General features: G+C 37.6%; 1 protein-coding gene across 2 annotated transcripts in view; it reads right to left on the reverse strand.

The window, feature by feature from the left end:
- The window catches only part of OXSR1 (oxidative stress responsive kinase 1), a 93,328-nt gene that overhangs the window by 7,169 nt on the left and 68,890 nt on the right, over positions 1-17,269 (reverse strand). For both annotated transcript variants that reach the window (XM_028107061.2, XM_028107062.2), the window contains 6 exons: positions 15,760-15,808; positions 15,048-15,113; positions 12,846-12,968; positions 7,026-7,061; positions 3,893-4,039; positions 2,459-2,523 (listed from right to left, as the gene is read on the reverse strand). In XM_028107061.2, the coding sequence (XP_027962862.1) occupies positions 2,459-2,523; positions 3,893-4,039; positions 7,026-7,061; positions 12,846-12,968; positions 15,048-15,113; positions 15,760-15,808 (486 nt within the window). The remainder of the gene's footprint in view (positions 1-2,458; positions 2,524-3,892; positions 4,040-7,025; positions 7,062-12,845; positions 12,969-15,047; positions 15,114-15,759; positions 15,809-17,269) is intronic.

The raw sequence follows: 17,269 nt of genomic DNA on the forward strand, positions 1-17,269 counted from the left end.
AGAGTACACTTACCATGAGCACTGAGTAATATATACAAAACAGTTGAGTCACTATATTATATACCTGAAACTAACACCATATATTAACTGTAATTAAATTATTTTAATACTGGAATTAAAATGTAAAAAAATGTGTGGCAGCATTAAAAAAAAATGATACAGGATGCCCTTTTCCTCCTCACTCCCACCCCTGGGCCCCCTATGCCTGGAAGAGTGCCTTGCCCACCACAGGTGATCAGTCTTAGCAGACTCACAAAATGAAATACATGATGCTTCCCCAAATTCCACAGGAGTTCAGTGGATAATGGGGAATGAAGAGAAGACGAAAAAGGAGTTGGACCCATACTGGCAGCAGAGTTAATACATGGCTCCAGAGATTTAAACGTGTGACTGGTGAGGGATAGTTACAGTCATCACTCAGCAAACCAAATACTGAGTTTAACCAGGCTCCCTGGAGGTTCTGGTCAAAGGTGGAACATTTAGAATATTATGTGTAAAGGCAGACATGCTTGATCACTAAGGACCCAAATCTACTTTATCTAAACAATGCAGAGGGCTTAGGTCTACCTAACAGATACTTGAGAATGTTACTGAAGTTGTGTTTAGAATGTAGCTACCCATCTCTAACACAGCCTGCCCCCAAATGATTTTCCCCTTCACACTGCCTTCTCTTTGCACCTGTATACAGATTTATACTTCTGCATGTGTACCACTTGAAATGTCTTTACCTATGTTAAGTACTTAATACAAATCAGCTTCCAAACTAGACTTGATTAACAAGTGAGGTATTTTATTTGCTCTTTACTCGGTATCCTGCCACAATAACCAACAGGGTGATATATAGTCTCCTTGATACATAATTGTTCAATCCATTCTTTCTGAAAGCTATTTGAATAAAATGAAGATCGAATGTTCAGCATCATTTTAGTGATTTAACTGGCAAGCTAAGCACAAATGCCTTCAAAGACAACAAGATACTAAGCTGGACTAAATATGTCTACCATTTCTTCAAGTTGTTTTACCTCAAAGTCTTCATCAGTGAGAGTGAGAACGTAGCCTCTTCTTCCATAAACAAGTCTGGAACATGGCCCATTAAGAAACCACCCTCTCAAAAAGCTAGCTACATCACTTACAAGTATCTCTTCTCTACCTTCCTGAAGCACATGTCAAATATAATTTTTATGCTATTAGTTGCTATAAGATTTCAAAAAATGTTTTTAAAAGAGACAAGTGGTATTCTTTTTGTACAATCAAAATTGGACAAGATTATCAAGACACTCTAATGAGTTCAAAACTATTTGAGATGAGACTAGGTATACTGCGCAGGCTTTTGTAAAGGAAAGGGAACCAAATCTGCTTTCTTCACATTTATGGCACAGTTTCATTGCTCCCAGTGGTAGAATCAAAACATTCTCCAAACAGGTCTTGCTGCTTCTATTTCTAATTATGGTAATACTGAGAAGAAGACTAGGAATTCATATGTGGGAAGAGGAATGAGTCCATGGTAACTCAATGAAACCTTAAAAAATGTTAGTAATAGTTAAAGAAGGTCTGAGTTGTCTCAGGTGATACTTTTAGTCTTACAAATAGAACGACACCCAATTAGAACAATACAACAGCCAGTGCTCATCTAACAAGAAAGCTCTGCAATGCTAATCCAACTACCTGCAAAAGGAGAGGGTTAGAATGAACAGACTGCCACCTATGGCACTTCCTGTGAGCAATCTGTCAGAGCCTGTCTGTAAGACTACACCAAGAACCACTGATTCAGAACACCTGTGTCAAACAGAGAAGGAGACCAAATATATCCTTAGAGGGTTTTCCTTTCCTTTTTTAAGAACAGGCCTTAATATGATCTATCACAATCAGAAAGCACTCCACTCTTGGGTCAGTTGATTTCAGAGTCCATGATATATGGTCAAAATTACAAGCTAATCTTCAGATAAGCAACCAGTGCTGTTCCCCTAAAAACTGTTCCTCAATTATAGACCATACTCAATTACAGAACCTAAACTAACTGCATTGAAAAAACCATTAATGGAAAAACAGCTAAGAGAATGTGTGTGTTAGTTAACATCCAGGTCCTTGCAATGTTACTATTACTTCTTTTTTTTTTTTAAGATTTTACTTATTTATTTTTGGGGCAGGGCAGGGAGGAACAGAGGGAGAGAGAATGTTAAGCAGACTCCACACTGACCGTGGAGCCCGACATGGGGCTCAATCTCACAACCCTGAGACGAAACCAAGAGTGGGACGCTCAACCGACTATGCCACCCAGGCGCCCTGTTGCTACTACTTCTAAGGGAAACAGTACCTCTGCAACACCCAGCACTTGATATTGGAGGGCACACAATCTTATCCAGTTACTCTCAGGCACAGACTATTAGAAAAAAGAGTTACTTTCAAAGAGAAAAGAGCATATTTACAGTATTCAGAAAACAAACAGATGTTTAGTTACCTTAATCTGAGTACTAGGCTGATTGGGATCTTGGTTTCTTGTGAGCCTGCTCCTGAAGGCAGAGCCTAAAAAGCATTGAAAGGTATAAAGTCAATGTCTGGACTACTAAGCATAAAGGTGACTAATGGTCATCAGCAGAGGAAATGTCCACACGGCAGCAATTTCCTTCAGCTCTCGGTGAGGCCAGACCCAGACCAGTTGCTGGGACATTCCCTGCTGTGGTAGGACATGCACTCTGAGGCATCAACAATAGCTGAATGTCAGCCTGAGTCACGCACAATAAAAGAGAATTCTCAAACCCACACGAAATTCCAAACACAGCCACATGTATATTTTGTATTATTCAGATCCCTCTTTTCCTCTACAAGGTGTGAAAAGACACTACACTACTTACACTCTACAAGGGTGAAAGACACTAAAGCCGGGTTTTTCCCTTTAAAAAAATCTGCCAGTGTATCATACAGCAATATACAAGGTAGGATCTAAACTGGCTGCCCCTTAGGAATCCACCCAGCCTGAGATTCCAGGTCTTTTAATGGGTAAACTAATCCTCTCTCAATTGTAAGCTATCCCTTGCTTACTAGAGAATATTCTATGTATTCTATTTAAGTTGTTTATAAAGTGAATCCAATCTTTCTATCAGTTTTCATAAGACAACTGGATCTTTTTGGATATAATGGAAAGAAATGGAAAGCTTGGGTTCAATGAAAAGACTACATGAAGCCAGTACTATGACTAACTGGAAGCTCTCAGAACTTCCATCTTTCTCTCTCTTTCAGTCTAAAATGTCAGAAAAAAAAAAAAATGAAGTCTCTAACATTTAATAAATGAACAGATTCTGGAAACCTCACTCCGACCATGGAGCATAAGGTCATGCACGTGTTGCACACAGTATTTGGAGTTTCCTGAGGGAAGACAGGGAGCGATTCACAGTGGAGCCCTCCTTCTCTCAACTGCTTTCAATGTATGAGGATTTAATGACCTCTGTGTGTGACTGATGATGTGCATTCACAGATTATATCACTTCAATAAAATCAACCCTCACAAAATTGACAAATTTTAAAAAAGAGTAATACAAGAAAATCATGGATTGAGATGTATTAATAATACAAGCATAAGTGAACGAAAAGGAAACAGAACTGCTAACAATCCTAGTGTCAAGATGAACTCTGTCAGCTGCAGACATAATAAAATGATCTCATAAAAAGCTGATGAGAAATTATCCCCCAAATTTCTGATATTTGGAATGTTTCCATCGTTAACTTATTTTGCTGCTTAAAAACCTGTGTGATCCTTGAAAAGTTCTCTTATCTGCACATACTGATAACTGTGAAAATAGAATTTCTAACTTGTTTTAAAATCTACCACAACATCAACTTCTGCTTTCTTCATCTACTTAAGAAGGCTGGCCATTAAAGTGCACTCCTGCTTTACCTGAGCTGTTTTTGCTGGCTCTGCAGGAGGTGGGGGAGAGATTTGAGTTGGCTGTGCAGGCATGTGCCCAGCTGGCTGAGGTAGATGAGCAGAAATCTGTTCTGGAACTTGGAGTAAAGTACCCACGGGATCAGTTGTTGGAAATAGCTGTAACAAAAACATACACACAGTGCTGCTTTAGTTAGGTGAAAAGGAGGCAGGTCTACTGATGGGCAAGCAGAGCCTCCCAGGGTGACATTGTCAAAGTAGTTTTTGTGTAGTGTACTGCTACACCTCCACCTCACTTGAATACATCTATTTCAAGTGGAAGTGAAACATTCCTACTAGGCTTTTATTGTTTATAACAACTTTTTTGAGGTATAATTCATATTCTACTAAATTCACAATTCAATGATTTCTAGAAAATTTATACTTGTGCAAACATCACTACAATCTAGTTTTAGAACATTTTTATCAACTCAGAAAGTTCTCTTGTGCCCATTTACATTTAATTCCTGCTCCCACACCCAGCCTTAGGCGACCACTGATCTACTTTTGGTCCCCATAAGTTTGCCTTTTCTGAATCTTTCATATAAACAAAATGCATGCACTCTGTTGTTGTTGGCTTATTTCACTTAGCACAGTGTTTTGAGGTTCAGCCATATTATAGCCCACAGTTTGCTTTTTTCCCTTCAGAATAACATTTCATTGTATCATATTTATTTCTAACTACATCTATTCTATTCCCTTTGCCCAATAAAACAGCACCTCCAAGACACAGATTTAAGTATTAATACTAAATTACAGAAGCTACATTTTTCTAGGTCTGGGAACCTTCCATTACTTAAAAAGAAAGACAACTGATCAGTGATTTGCTAACATATCTGAAATGCTTTTCAAAACAGATGTGAAGCTTTATAACCAACACAGACATTATATATATTATTTTGCATGTTTGAAATATTTTATAAATTTTAATTATGTAACATAGGGAGAAAAGACTGATGTTGAGTAGGAAATCAAGTTAAACATATTCAAAATTACAAGTTGGTGAAAAAATGCTAACATTAGCTACAATTTAGAGTTGAAAGAGAAAAACACTGAAAGGGCAACGAGAGGTCTAATAGCTGATATTATAAAAACAAAATCAAGAGACAAAAGTAGTACAATTTTGTGTTCATTTAGCTTCATAAAGAGGAAATTAAAAGTAACTCTGGTTCTGGGTTTTGGTAGAAAAACAGAACAGTAAGATTGGTTTTGAAAATGTTAACGTTAAGCATTAGCATTATTTCAAAAGGCTAGTTTCCAAATTGCATACACATGTGTGTTTACCTATAATAAGAACAGAAAGGTTAGACAAAATCAAGCAATGAGCTGATATGGAGAAACTGGAACCTTGTGCACTGCAGGTGGGAGTGGAGAATAGTGCAGCCACTATGGAAAACAGTAAGATGAGTCCTCAAAAAATTAAAAATAGAATGATTCCCATCTGGGTATAGACCCCAAAGAATTCAAAGTGGGAACTAAAGCAAGTATTTATTATGTAGCCATGTTCACAATGGAATTATTCACAACAGCCCAAAGGTGAAAGCAACCCAAGTGTCTGTCCAGTCAAATGGAGAAACAAATGTGGTAGATACATACAATAGAATATTATTCGGCCTCAAAAAGGAAGGAAATTCTGACACACATTACATGGATGAACCCAGAGGGCATTATGCTGGGTGAGATAAGCCAGTCACAAAGGACAAATACTGTGGGATCCCACTTACATGAGGCATAGAGTAGTTCAATTCAGAGATAGTAGAATGGTGGCTGCCAGGGGCCGGGGGAAGGAAAACATGGGGTGATTGTTCATCTGGAGATGGATGGTGGTGATGGCTGCGCAGTAGTGTGAATGGTAACTTTTATGTTACCTGTATTTCACCACGGATTTCAAACACAACAACAAAGTAATGAGCATAGGGGTATGAGTATAAGCGCCTGAGAGTCCATGTGGGGATGCAATTGAGGCCAAGGGACAAGGAGAAGATCACAAGAACAATTCTGGATAATCTATAAAATGCCTGTTCCCCTCAACTGTGGAGAAACTAAAAGTCAAGATAAAGCTAAAGTAAGAAATAATCTTAAATTCTCAGAAGATTACAAGACAAAAAGTTATTTCTTGCACACCTTCATGTCTATCTCTGGCCAGCAGAGGCTGTTTGGTATCATCCTCATTCAGGGACACAGGTTGTGGTGGCAAGGGCCAGGGGACCCAGGGAACAACAGAAGGGCTCTTCTTTCTGCCCACATTTCATTGCCCCAAGCAACTGCCATGGCTATGAGTAACTTCAAGGTAAGGCGATGCAATTCTACCACGTAGCAAGAAGAGGAGCCAGAAATCTTAGTGAACCGCAGTTCTGATATAAGTTGTCAGATACTGGCCTGTAAATATGCTGAAGTACAATATTTATTTACAGTCTTAAACAATACAATGCTATGTACACAAATCCTATACATAATGGTGTGCAAAAATTGTATGCTATCCACACAAATCAAGTAGAAAAACAGGTACTTTTAAGCACAGGGGCAAAAACAAACTGATTTACGGGGGCAAGACGTGTATCATTAAACCAAATACTGAGCTTGGAATGCAAGCTGCCAGAAGGAAGAATGTATGACAGAATGCATCTCCTGAAATAATTGTTATCTTCAAGAAATGAGCATAAGGCAGGCCAGCCTAACAGGACTCTGTTTAGTAGGATTCCCTATCACCATGAGGCAATAACATAAACAAGAGCATCTACATGACAAGAGAATAGGGGGAAAAAAAACAAAAAGAAAAAGTAGCATATGACAAATTCCTGGACAGATTAATGCAAAAAGACTACTTTCCACTTCAAGCTACCCAAGCCAGAAAAGTAATTCATAAAGTCAGGCAAGCAAGGAACAAACAACTTTCTAAGCCATTAGGTCAACTTTTAAAATGAGTACAATGGCACCAATTTACTGCAGGAGTCCATTCAAACTCAGAATCCATACCTTTGATGAAATCTGATCGCTATAAATTCTCATTCCCACTTAGGCCCATATAAAAAAATGTGCTTAACATTAAAACCAAACCAAAACAAAATGATTGGTTTTTAATGATTCAGAAACCACAACTACTTACCTCAGAATTTGATAATGATTCTTTCACTCGGGGAGACTAAAAGAAATACAAAAAAGGCTTATTAACTCAAAACTTAGGTTACTTGTAGTCAGTTCCAAACTGCACAGAATGTTGCAATGCAAGTAAACTCCATTTCATTCTGATCCATAAGTTAAGTCACTGGTAACTCTAGTGAAAGTTTTCTGGAAAAAGAAAATATCATGATACTATTGTATTCTTTGCCTAGGTAGCCTTTAATTCATTAATGTCCTATGGTATTTTAAGAGTTTACAACTTGAGGTTTATAAGCAAACATAATGGAACTTCTCAGGCAGTAGGAGGTCACATTCTTCAAAGTACAATTCTTTCTACTAATCATGAACATATTTTTTTTATTTAAATTCAATTAGCCAACATATAGTACATCATTAGTTCAGATGTAGAGTTCAATAATTCATCAATTGCATATAACACCCAGTGTAATCATGAACATATTATGTATATAATATCCAAGACCAAATGTAAGCCTTCAAGCTAATTATCCACCACATCTTGGAAGCAGAGTAATTCAGGTTATGGGCTTTAATGGAGAAAACTCTTGAGCCAAAATTGAAAAACCAGTTGTAATCTGCCATATGAACATCTAAGCTAAATTTATTTAGTAAATCATAACAGCAGTGATTCGGGATACAGGCAATTTGAGAATACAAAAAAACCCACAGAACCCTTACCCTATCTCTAAACAAATATCAATTTGTGGTCAATTCTACCAAGCATAAATTCAGACTACTTAAAAGGTCAGATTATCCAGCTTAGGTTTTTGTGAATTTTCATCACCACTTTATTAAGGAGAATCAAGGTTCAGGTGATAGCTAATATATCACAGCAAGTATATGGCCAAACCAAAAGCTTTTTTAAAAAACATAATATTTGGAAATAATTTCAAACTTTTGTAGAAAAGTTGTTAGAATGAGAATCATTAACCTTTTTTCCTTATCGCTTTCCTATTTAAGATGTTCACTTTCTCTATTTTTAAATATATCTATTTAACCAGTCATATTGTTCCTATACCATTTGAGTAAGTTGCATATATCCGAACTGTTTACCACTGAACAGTCACTGTGTATTTCTTAAGAACAGGGACATTCTCTTACATAGCTTCACACTACTAAAGTTATCAACTTCAGTAAATTTCACAATGTGAATTTTATTCATCTAGTCAAGGCATTTTCCAAGTTCTCCAGTATGCAGTAATTATTTTTCCCCTTGCAACTAATAGGCAATCTTGAAGAGGCACTTCAAGACCCTGTAAATATCCTGCTCATCAAAAATTTCCCCTATACTTAGCAACTGCTGATGATCCTTGTCTGACCTAATCTTTATTGACTGCTTTATCATGGCTATAAAATGATAATTTTCCCCTCCAATACTCCTCCACATTTACCAGTAAGCACTGCCAATTTACTGTAATGAAGAACTAGCCACCCCCACTTATTTATCCACCTATTCATTATTGGCATGGACTCATGGATTTCCATTTTTATTTTTTTTTAAAGATTTTATTTATTTGAGAGAGAGAGAATAAGAGAGAGAGTATGAGAGGGGGGAAGATCAGAGAGAGAAGCAGACTCTCCGCTGGGCAGGGAGCCCAATGCGGGACTCGATCCCATGACTCCGGGATCATGACCCGAGCCGAAGGCAGTCGCTTAACCAACTGAGCCACCCAGGTGCCCTACGGATTTCTATTTTTAAAATGGTTTACAGTCTATTATTGCACTTAATGATTTTGATAGTTAAACTCTCTAATTTGGTCAGTGGGAGCTCATTCAACCTGGCCCTTATGTTATCAAATCATGACTTTCTTTTTTAATAAAAAACTTTTCTTTTCGACAAAAGAGGATATTCCAGATTCACCTTGTATTTTCCCTATGTAAGCCCCAGAATCAGCCATTTCTTTTTTTTTTTTTAAGATTTTTTTATTTTATTTTATTTATTTGAGAGAGAGAGAATGAGAGATAGAGAGCACGAGAGGGAAGAGGGTCAGAGGGAGAAGCAGACTCCCCGCTGAGCAGGGAGCCCGATGCGGGACTCGATCCCGGGACTCCAGGATCATGACCTGAGCCGAAGGCAGTCGCTTAACCAACTGAGCCACCCAGGCGCCCCTAGAATCAGCCATTTCTCCTAGGAGCCCTCATTCTTTTAGAGAATGACATTAAAGACCAAGATCTGGGTATAAAGTATGCTCACTGTTACTGTTTTCCTGACTCTCTGCATACCTGGTAATCTTTGATTGGATGCCAAATGCTTAAGCTTTGCTCTGGAATACAGTAAAGTTACTTGGAAATGGTTTAATCCTTCTGGATCATGCTTTATGAGTTGTTAGTTCGATCTGGAGCAGTGCTCAGTCTAGGGCCATATGCTCCCCACTACTTAGACCTTTCTGAACTCTACCCAATGCCTTGTGAATTATAGGCTTCTCCACTCTGGCTGGTGGAAAGAGGCACTGTTCCTGGCTCTCTGTGAATGCTGGGTGCTGTTATCCAGTCTCAGGTGGTTTTCTCACACGTACTTCTTAAAGAGTATTCTGCTGAACACTCAAAAAGGAAGCTCTGTAGACTTCTACGTTTCTCTCTCTGTATAGCTCTCTCCTCCCTGGTACTCTACCTTATCGATTTCATCTGCCTTGGTATCCCTGGACTCTTAGCCCTATTTCCTCAACTCAGGAAAACACTCTTCAAGCTATAATGAAGGGAATAATCAATCAAACAAAACTGCTCCAGAACTGACACAAGCGTTAGAATGCGCAGAGAAGGACATTAAAATAGTTATTACATCTCACATTATCTTCAAAAAGTAGAGACATGAAGGTATAAAAATGAACAAACACAAACTCAAACTTCTAAAATATTTAATGTCTGTGATATAAAATAGATTGAATGGGATTAGCAGCAACTAGGCACTGCAGAAGAAAAGATTAATGAACTTGAAAGCCAGCAACAGAAACTGCAAAATGAGACTGAGTAAAAAGAGAATTTTTAAAAAATGAAAAGAAAAATCAGTGAGCTGGCAATTTTAAGCAGCCTTCTATACATGTTACTGGAGTCTCCAAGGTGCATGAAGGGCAGAAAAAAGTATTTGAAAATATAATAACTGAAAAATTTCCAAACTTGATAAAAACCTATAAACCCACAGATGCAAGCTCAATAAACCCCAAGCACAAGAAACATGAAAACTAACAAGCAAACAAACAAACCCAGACATATCATAATCAAATTGCTCAACACCATTCAAAAAGAAAAAAAATCTTAAAAGCAGCCAGAGTAAAAAGACATATAACTTACAAAAGAACAAGGCAAGGATACCAGCAGACTTCTCAACAGAAACAATACAAACAAGAATTACAGTGAAACATCTTTAAAATACTGAAAGAAAAAGCCTATCAATCTAAAAGTCTATACCTAGTGAACAGACCTTTTCAAAACAAAAGTGAAATAGAGACATTTTCAGACAAAAAAAACCTCAAAGAAATCATCACCAGCAGACCTACAGCACAAAAAATGTTAAGGGAAGTTCTTCAGGAGAAAGAAAATGATGTAAAGATAGAAATTTGGATCTACACAAGAGTCTTTATTATGAACACGTGCTGAATTTTGTCAAAGTTTTTTTCAGAACGTATGAAAATAAGAATATGATTTGTCTTCTCATTAGGCCTATTAGATTTTGTCAAAGTTTTTTCATCTATCTTTAGGCCTATTAATATTATAAGATTTCCTAATACTGAACCATCCTTGCAGCCCACCCTTGATCCACACTTGCAGCCCACACTTGATCATGGTGTGTATTTTCAATGTAATTCAATTTAGTTTTAAAAGATTCTCCTTTTACGAAAGAATTCATGTCCTCGAAAATGGTTGTAAGAATAACAAGAGAGGGGTGCCTGGGTGGCTCAGTTGTTACGCGTCTGCCTTCAGCTCAGGTCATGATCCCAGGGTCCTGGGATCGAGCCCCGCATCGGGCTCCCTGCTCGCCGGGAAGCCTGCTTCTCCGTCTCCCACTCCCCCTGCTTGTGTTCCCTCTCTCGCTGTGTCTCTCTCTGTCAAATGAAGAAATAAAATCTTAAAAAAAAAAAAAAGGAATAACAAGAGAAATACAAAAAGTTACTTATTCTGAGAACAAATTCTATAATTTTCTATGCTATTTACACATCAGTGTATTGGTTATAAAAAAGCTAATATAAGTATTTATAAAAAAGCTACTATAAGTATTTCAGAACTATAAAATTTTATTTTTTAAAGTTTTTTTTTTTAAGATTTTATTTATTTATTTGACAGAGAGAGACACAGCGAGAGAGGGAACATAATAAGCAGGGGGAGTGGGAGAGGAAGAAGCAGGCTCCCCACTGAGGAGGGAGCCTGATGCAGGGCTCGATCCTAGGACCCTGGGATCATGACCTGAGCCGAAGGCAGACGCTTAACGACTGAGCCACCCAGGCGCCCCTAAAGATTTTTTATTTATTTATTTGAGAGAGAGAGAGACAGAGGGATAGTGAGAAAAAGCACAAGCGGGGAGGAGAGGGAGAAGCAGGCTCCCTGTGAGCTGTGAGCAGGGAGCCCAATGCAGGGCTCGATCCCAGGATCCTGGGATCATGACCTGAGCTAAAGGCAGATGCTTAACGACTGAGCCACCCAAGCACTCCCAGAAATACAGAATTTTGAATAAATTTCTCTTGCAGATAGCTAGGGGGTAATAATCAGACACTGAAACACTGTAATTTGTTGGTCAGAGGAAAAATTCCTATGAAAATCTCTTTCACAGAAAGCTAGAACTACAAGATTCATGTACCTCTGGCTTCCTCTGATCACTTTAATGTAACATTACAAAACAATACCAATTTAAGGAGGAATCAAATGAAAAAGTAAGGAGAAAAGAAACCCGTCTCATTTTAATTAACTCACAATCGTATATAAACAAATGTTTATATTTGTTATTTTTTGAATAACTTTCCAAGGTTAGCATGTGATAAATTTTTGCCAATTTTCACTGGCAAGGTCTTTACAAAGTAAAGCTTTACTTTTAGCTCTGCAAAAAGACTAGACTCAAAGACTTCATCTGACAAGATCAACAAATATTCAGTGTTGATCAGCAAAGTCATAAGTGCTATGGCAGAGCAGATCTTACAAGCAGGCAGAGGCATACCACCTACCCACCACTAATACCACAAAACGGTTTTAGGCAGTCAAGGCTATGATGAACCTCAAAGATTAATATTTCCCATACACATTTCTATTCCTGGGAATGAGTCCTAACAATCAACTTGAAGCACTAACTTTAGGAAAGAGTGACAGGAAAACAAAACAAAACAAGAGCTTTGTCTTCACTGCTTCCAGCAAACACACGCAAACACGCACACACACCCACCCAGGATATAGCAACTAAAGGAAGGTACGCTGTTCCTCTTCAGGCAGAAGGTTAGCAGACTTCAGGGACAAAGTTTTGATACTGAGGCTTGTGAGTCCAGTGATCTCTTCTGCAATGTCTAATCAGTCATCAATCCTATCCAGTGTATTCTCATCTCAGACACAGTTTGTATCTCTAGATTTCGGCCATTCTTATATACCCTAAATATCGTGTTCAAACAGATGTGTCAGTCCACTTTTCCATGTAGGATTAAATGGGCTCCTACTGTTAAGAACTTGTTCAAGGAAATTCTGTCACTAACACTTGTATTTTTTATATTTTAGCTGGTTAAGCTGAACAGAACCAGAGAATATAGTATTATCTCAGAGGCTTCAGACAAAAAGATAGCGCTCTGTCTTAAGCATAGAGTTTAGCAAGACTTACCCTGAGTTGTGAAATTGCTGCTTTCCCTTCCTCACTTTCTTCATCAAATTCATCATCACTCCACTCCCAGCCCCCATCTTCTGTCTTATGAAGGCGGCCACTGGAACCTGGTACTCTCCGAACCTGCACATTAGGAAGAGAGATGTGGATTATGGTAGTGTTTGACATTTACTATATATACTATATATATCTTGCACCCCTCACTTGCTCTCTCTGCTCCACTACCTGTCTTTACTCCAATCGCTGACTTTCCCTATACTTCTATGCTCTTGGGCCCAAACACCATCCAAATCCTTCCTATGTGAAGTCACAGGCCAAATCATATTAATTGTCTCCCAGCTGTGTAAATCTCTTCTCACCACATTCATGTGTATTAGGTACTCCTCAGAATCACCTTCTAGAGGAAGATTCTTCCTGAGCCTTCTGATCTGCTTCACCCTAGATTGGTTTCACACCAAGTCTGGACTTCAGATCTTCCTCTATGACCTGCCACATGACTTCTTCTTTCTCAGGTTAAGCACTTCCTCCTTATTAGCATGGCACACTAATTAAAGTCATGCATTTCTCAACTTTCTTGATTCCATCCCCACACTTCACTTATAGTTTTTTCTGGTTTAAAAAAAAAGTCCGGGTTAGTAGGAATCATTTTCTTTCATAAAGCTGTACACAACGGCTTTGCTGTGACCTGGCTTACAGGGGAGCTACTGATGTCATTACGATTTCCAATCCTGTCCATGATCTTTCCCCCTTCTCTGGAAGCTATAGGATCTTCTTTTTGCCTCTAGTAGTCTAGCGATGTGGCTTAGTGCTGATCTATTTCCATTCATTCTGCTATGTACCTGGGCTTTTTCAATCTGGAAATTCGTGACTATCTGTTGGGAAATTTTTCTTGAATTATTTCTTCAGTGATTCTCTTTCTTCTATTTTTCTCTGCTCTGCTTTTCTGGAACTCTTTACTCAAGGATTGAACCTTCTCAAATGATCCTCTAATGCTGCTGTCTTTTTTCTCCTGTTATCTATCTCTTGGCCTTTTGGGTTCCATTTTCTGGGAAATTTTCTCAGCTTTACCATACAACTTGTATATTAACTATTTTCATTTCTTCTATAATGTTTTCCATTTCCAAGAGCTTTTTGTTCATGGTGGTGTGTCTAAATGCTCCCTTTTTTAAGTAACAGCTTTATTAAGATATAATTCATATACCATATAATTGACCCATTTAAGATATACAATTCAATTATTTTTAGTATATTCCAAGTTGTGAAACCATCTCCATAATTAAATCTAGATCCCTTTCATCACTCCTCCACATGGCAAAAAAACACCCCAGACCCATTCGTAGTCATTGCCCATTTCTGTATAATCCCAGGCCTGGGCAACCTCGAATCTACTTTCTGTCTCTACACATTTGCCTATTCTAGACATTTCACATAAACAGAATCATATAATATGTGATCTTTTGTAACCAGCTTCCACAATTAGCATAATGCTTTAAAGGTTCATCCATGTTATGACATGTATCAGTACTTCTATTGCTGAATAATATTCTATCTTACGGACAGATGACATTTTATATATCTGTTCACCCACAGATGGATAATCAGGCTGTTTCCACTTTTTAGTTATTATGAATAATGCTGCTGGGAACATTCATGTACATAGCTTTGTGCGTACATGTGCTCAATTCTTCCAAGTATGCCTAGGAGTGGAATTGCTGGGTCATAAGGCAGCTTTGTTTAGTCTTTTTAGAAATTGCCAGACTACTTTCTAAAGTAGCTGCACCATTTCACATTTTCATCATTAAGTGTGTGAAGGTTCCAATTACCCTAAATCTTTATCACACTTGCTACTGTCTGTCTTTTTTATTACAGTCATCCTAATGGGTCTTCATTGTTTTCTGTGTAGTGTAAAGGAAGGGCCAAACTTCACAACTCACTCTGGTAGCTACAAACAGTAATTTAACAGAGTCTAGAATTAATCAATTGTGTAACATACCTTTTCATTCTAGTAGACAGCACACCTAGACATACTGTAGACTAATAATATTTTACTGAATGAATATATCAAAGAATACTAAAGAAAGGGTTGGAAAAAAATGAGTAATACTTACAACCATTAACAAAGCATTACTTAACCCATACTTTCAAAATGCAGAAGTAAATATAATCAATTTCCTAGGAAACCGGAGTAAAATCTCCATTTACCTTCTTAGCTCTTTCAGAAATAGTTGGTGCTCTCTGCAGTATTTTTTCTTGAAGAAATTCTTTATTCTGGAGAGGGAAAATAAGTTTTCTTCTTACAAATATTTACTGAACCAAAGAAAACTGACAGAAATATTCACTACAATTAAAATGTGATATAGTAACTGTTTTATAAAGAAGTTTGAGGAAAGTTTTTTTTTTTTTAATTCTAAAGCTCCTTTAGTACATTACTACCACAGTTTCACAAATTGAGACAAAGCTTTAGTGTACTGTATGAACCATTATCTATGAGAAGTTTGCTTTACCATATGTCCTTTGGGATCATGGTTCCACATTTCCAACTACAGTAACATCCCACTTATCTGTTTTCTTTGGGAAATGAGATGTTTACTAACTCAGTAGTAAACCCTGAAATGAGAGCTGAGTATTTTTCACAGATTATATTACTAATGGCAAAATTTAATATTCATTGTTCCTGTTATAAATTTAACCTGATGCTTAAATTAAATATATGAAAAATACATTTACTAATTCTAAAGCATGTGTCTTAATTACCAAAGGTTGTACAGATAGTGCCCCCAGCAATTATCTGATCAACCATCACTTTTCCAAACATTATCATCTTAAGATAAAGCAACTTCTGAGCAGTAAATCTAATTTAGGCAACTGAGGAGGATCACATGAACACATAAAATCAACAGTAAGAATTTCCTACCTTTGCTTTTTGGAAAAATTTGTGCCTTAACAGTTCTGCTGCTGTTGGTCTAAAACCAGAAAAGAACGTTTTAATAGTTAATTCAAGTGTAATTGTGGGTTTCCATCTTCAAAAATGAGAAAAGGATTTCTTGAGCAGCAAGATAAAATCTCAGTGTTCTCCACTTTCCTTAACGGGCTAAAAAGCAAAAAGCAGGATAAACTAACTCGGTACACGACACTGAGTAGAGACGAAAACTCAAATAGAAATGTCCTGATAATAATTATTATAGGTCCTTTGCAAAATTCATTAGTGAAATGTTTCTTTTAGAATTAGGACTTCTTAGTGGCTTCCAATATATTTGCTATTATTGTCCCAAGAATATCATTTCCCAAGAAGAGTAGACAATATCTACTTTAACAAGGCATAAAAATACATTTAACCTCACAAACAGGAAATGGACCAAATCAAGTTCTGTGCCGCTTGACATACGCCTGCCTGCCAGCCTTCAACTTAGGAAACTACATATTCTTAAAAATAGATCTAACAATTTCCTTTAAAAACCCTAAGATTCTAAAAGTAATGTATACATTCCCCAAAGTGAATCTCCACTCAGTTTTTAAGTCAACTGCACAGTCTTTCTTTGTTTGAATAAAGGCATCATCATTGTGAATTGTACAAACTTCTAAATAGTATGAGAATAAAGAAACAATACTACACTTAAAAGACTGGACCTGATTACACCACATACCTACCATGTAACCCTAAGCAAATCTCTTCTCTAAGGTTCTGTATTACCTGGTCAAGCCCCTGAAGGCAGTGGTTCTTAAACATTACTGTGCATTTTAACAGCTGGAACTTTCAAAACAAATCCCGACGCCCAGGCTGTACCCCACACCAATTAAAGCAGAATCTGTGGGGGCAAACCCACACATCAGTAGTTTTTAAAACTCCCCAGGTGATTCACGCTTGAGAACCAGGGCCTCAGAGGATTACTGTACAGATTAAGAGAAAAGAGGTAAAAGTGCTAGGCAAACTGAAAAGTAGACATCCTTCCTATTTTCTCATTCAGTCAAGATTTCACTACGTTCAACAGTTTGCACAACACTGCTTCTTATGATTCATCCTTTTCTTCTGGGTTCATTTCCTTCTTTCTAGAGTACAATTTCTAGGGGTTCTTTAAGTGATAAAAGTGACTGGAAACTCAATTTTTGTCTGAAAAAAAATCTTAATTTCATGCTTATTCTTGAGTAATAGTTTGACCAGATCAGGAATTCTGCGTTAATAGTTATTTTCTCTCAGCACTGTTCCAGTATATTCTGGCCTCAACTGTTATTATTAGGGAAGTGGCTGTCAGTCTACCTGCTATTCCTCAGTAGGTAATCTGCCCCCTTAGGCACATTTCACAGATTCTCTCTGCCCTTAAATCCAGCAGTCTCATGATTTGTGTACAAATGGGGAAAGGGAAATACTGCTTGGAATTGAGGTGGGGGAGGAGGGATGGTTCTTTAATCTGAGGATATAGGTATTT

Source organism: Eumetopias jubatus, unplaced genomic scaffold (genome assembly GCF_037043125.1).
Source record: "Eumetopias jubatus isolate StellerSeaLion01/CBP00866 unplaced genomic scaffold, mEumJub1_p1.0 scaffold_1, whole genome shotgun sequence".
Classification (NCBI taxonomy): Eukaryota; Metazoa; Chordata; class Mammalia; order Carnivora; family Otariidae; genus Eumetopias; species Eumetopias jubatus.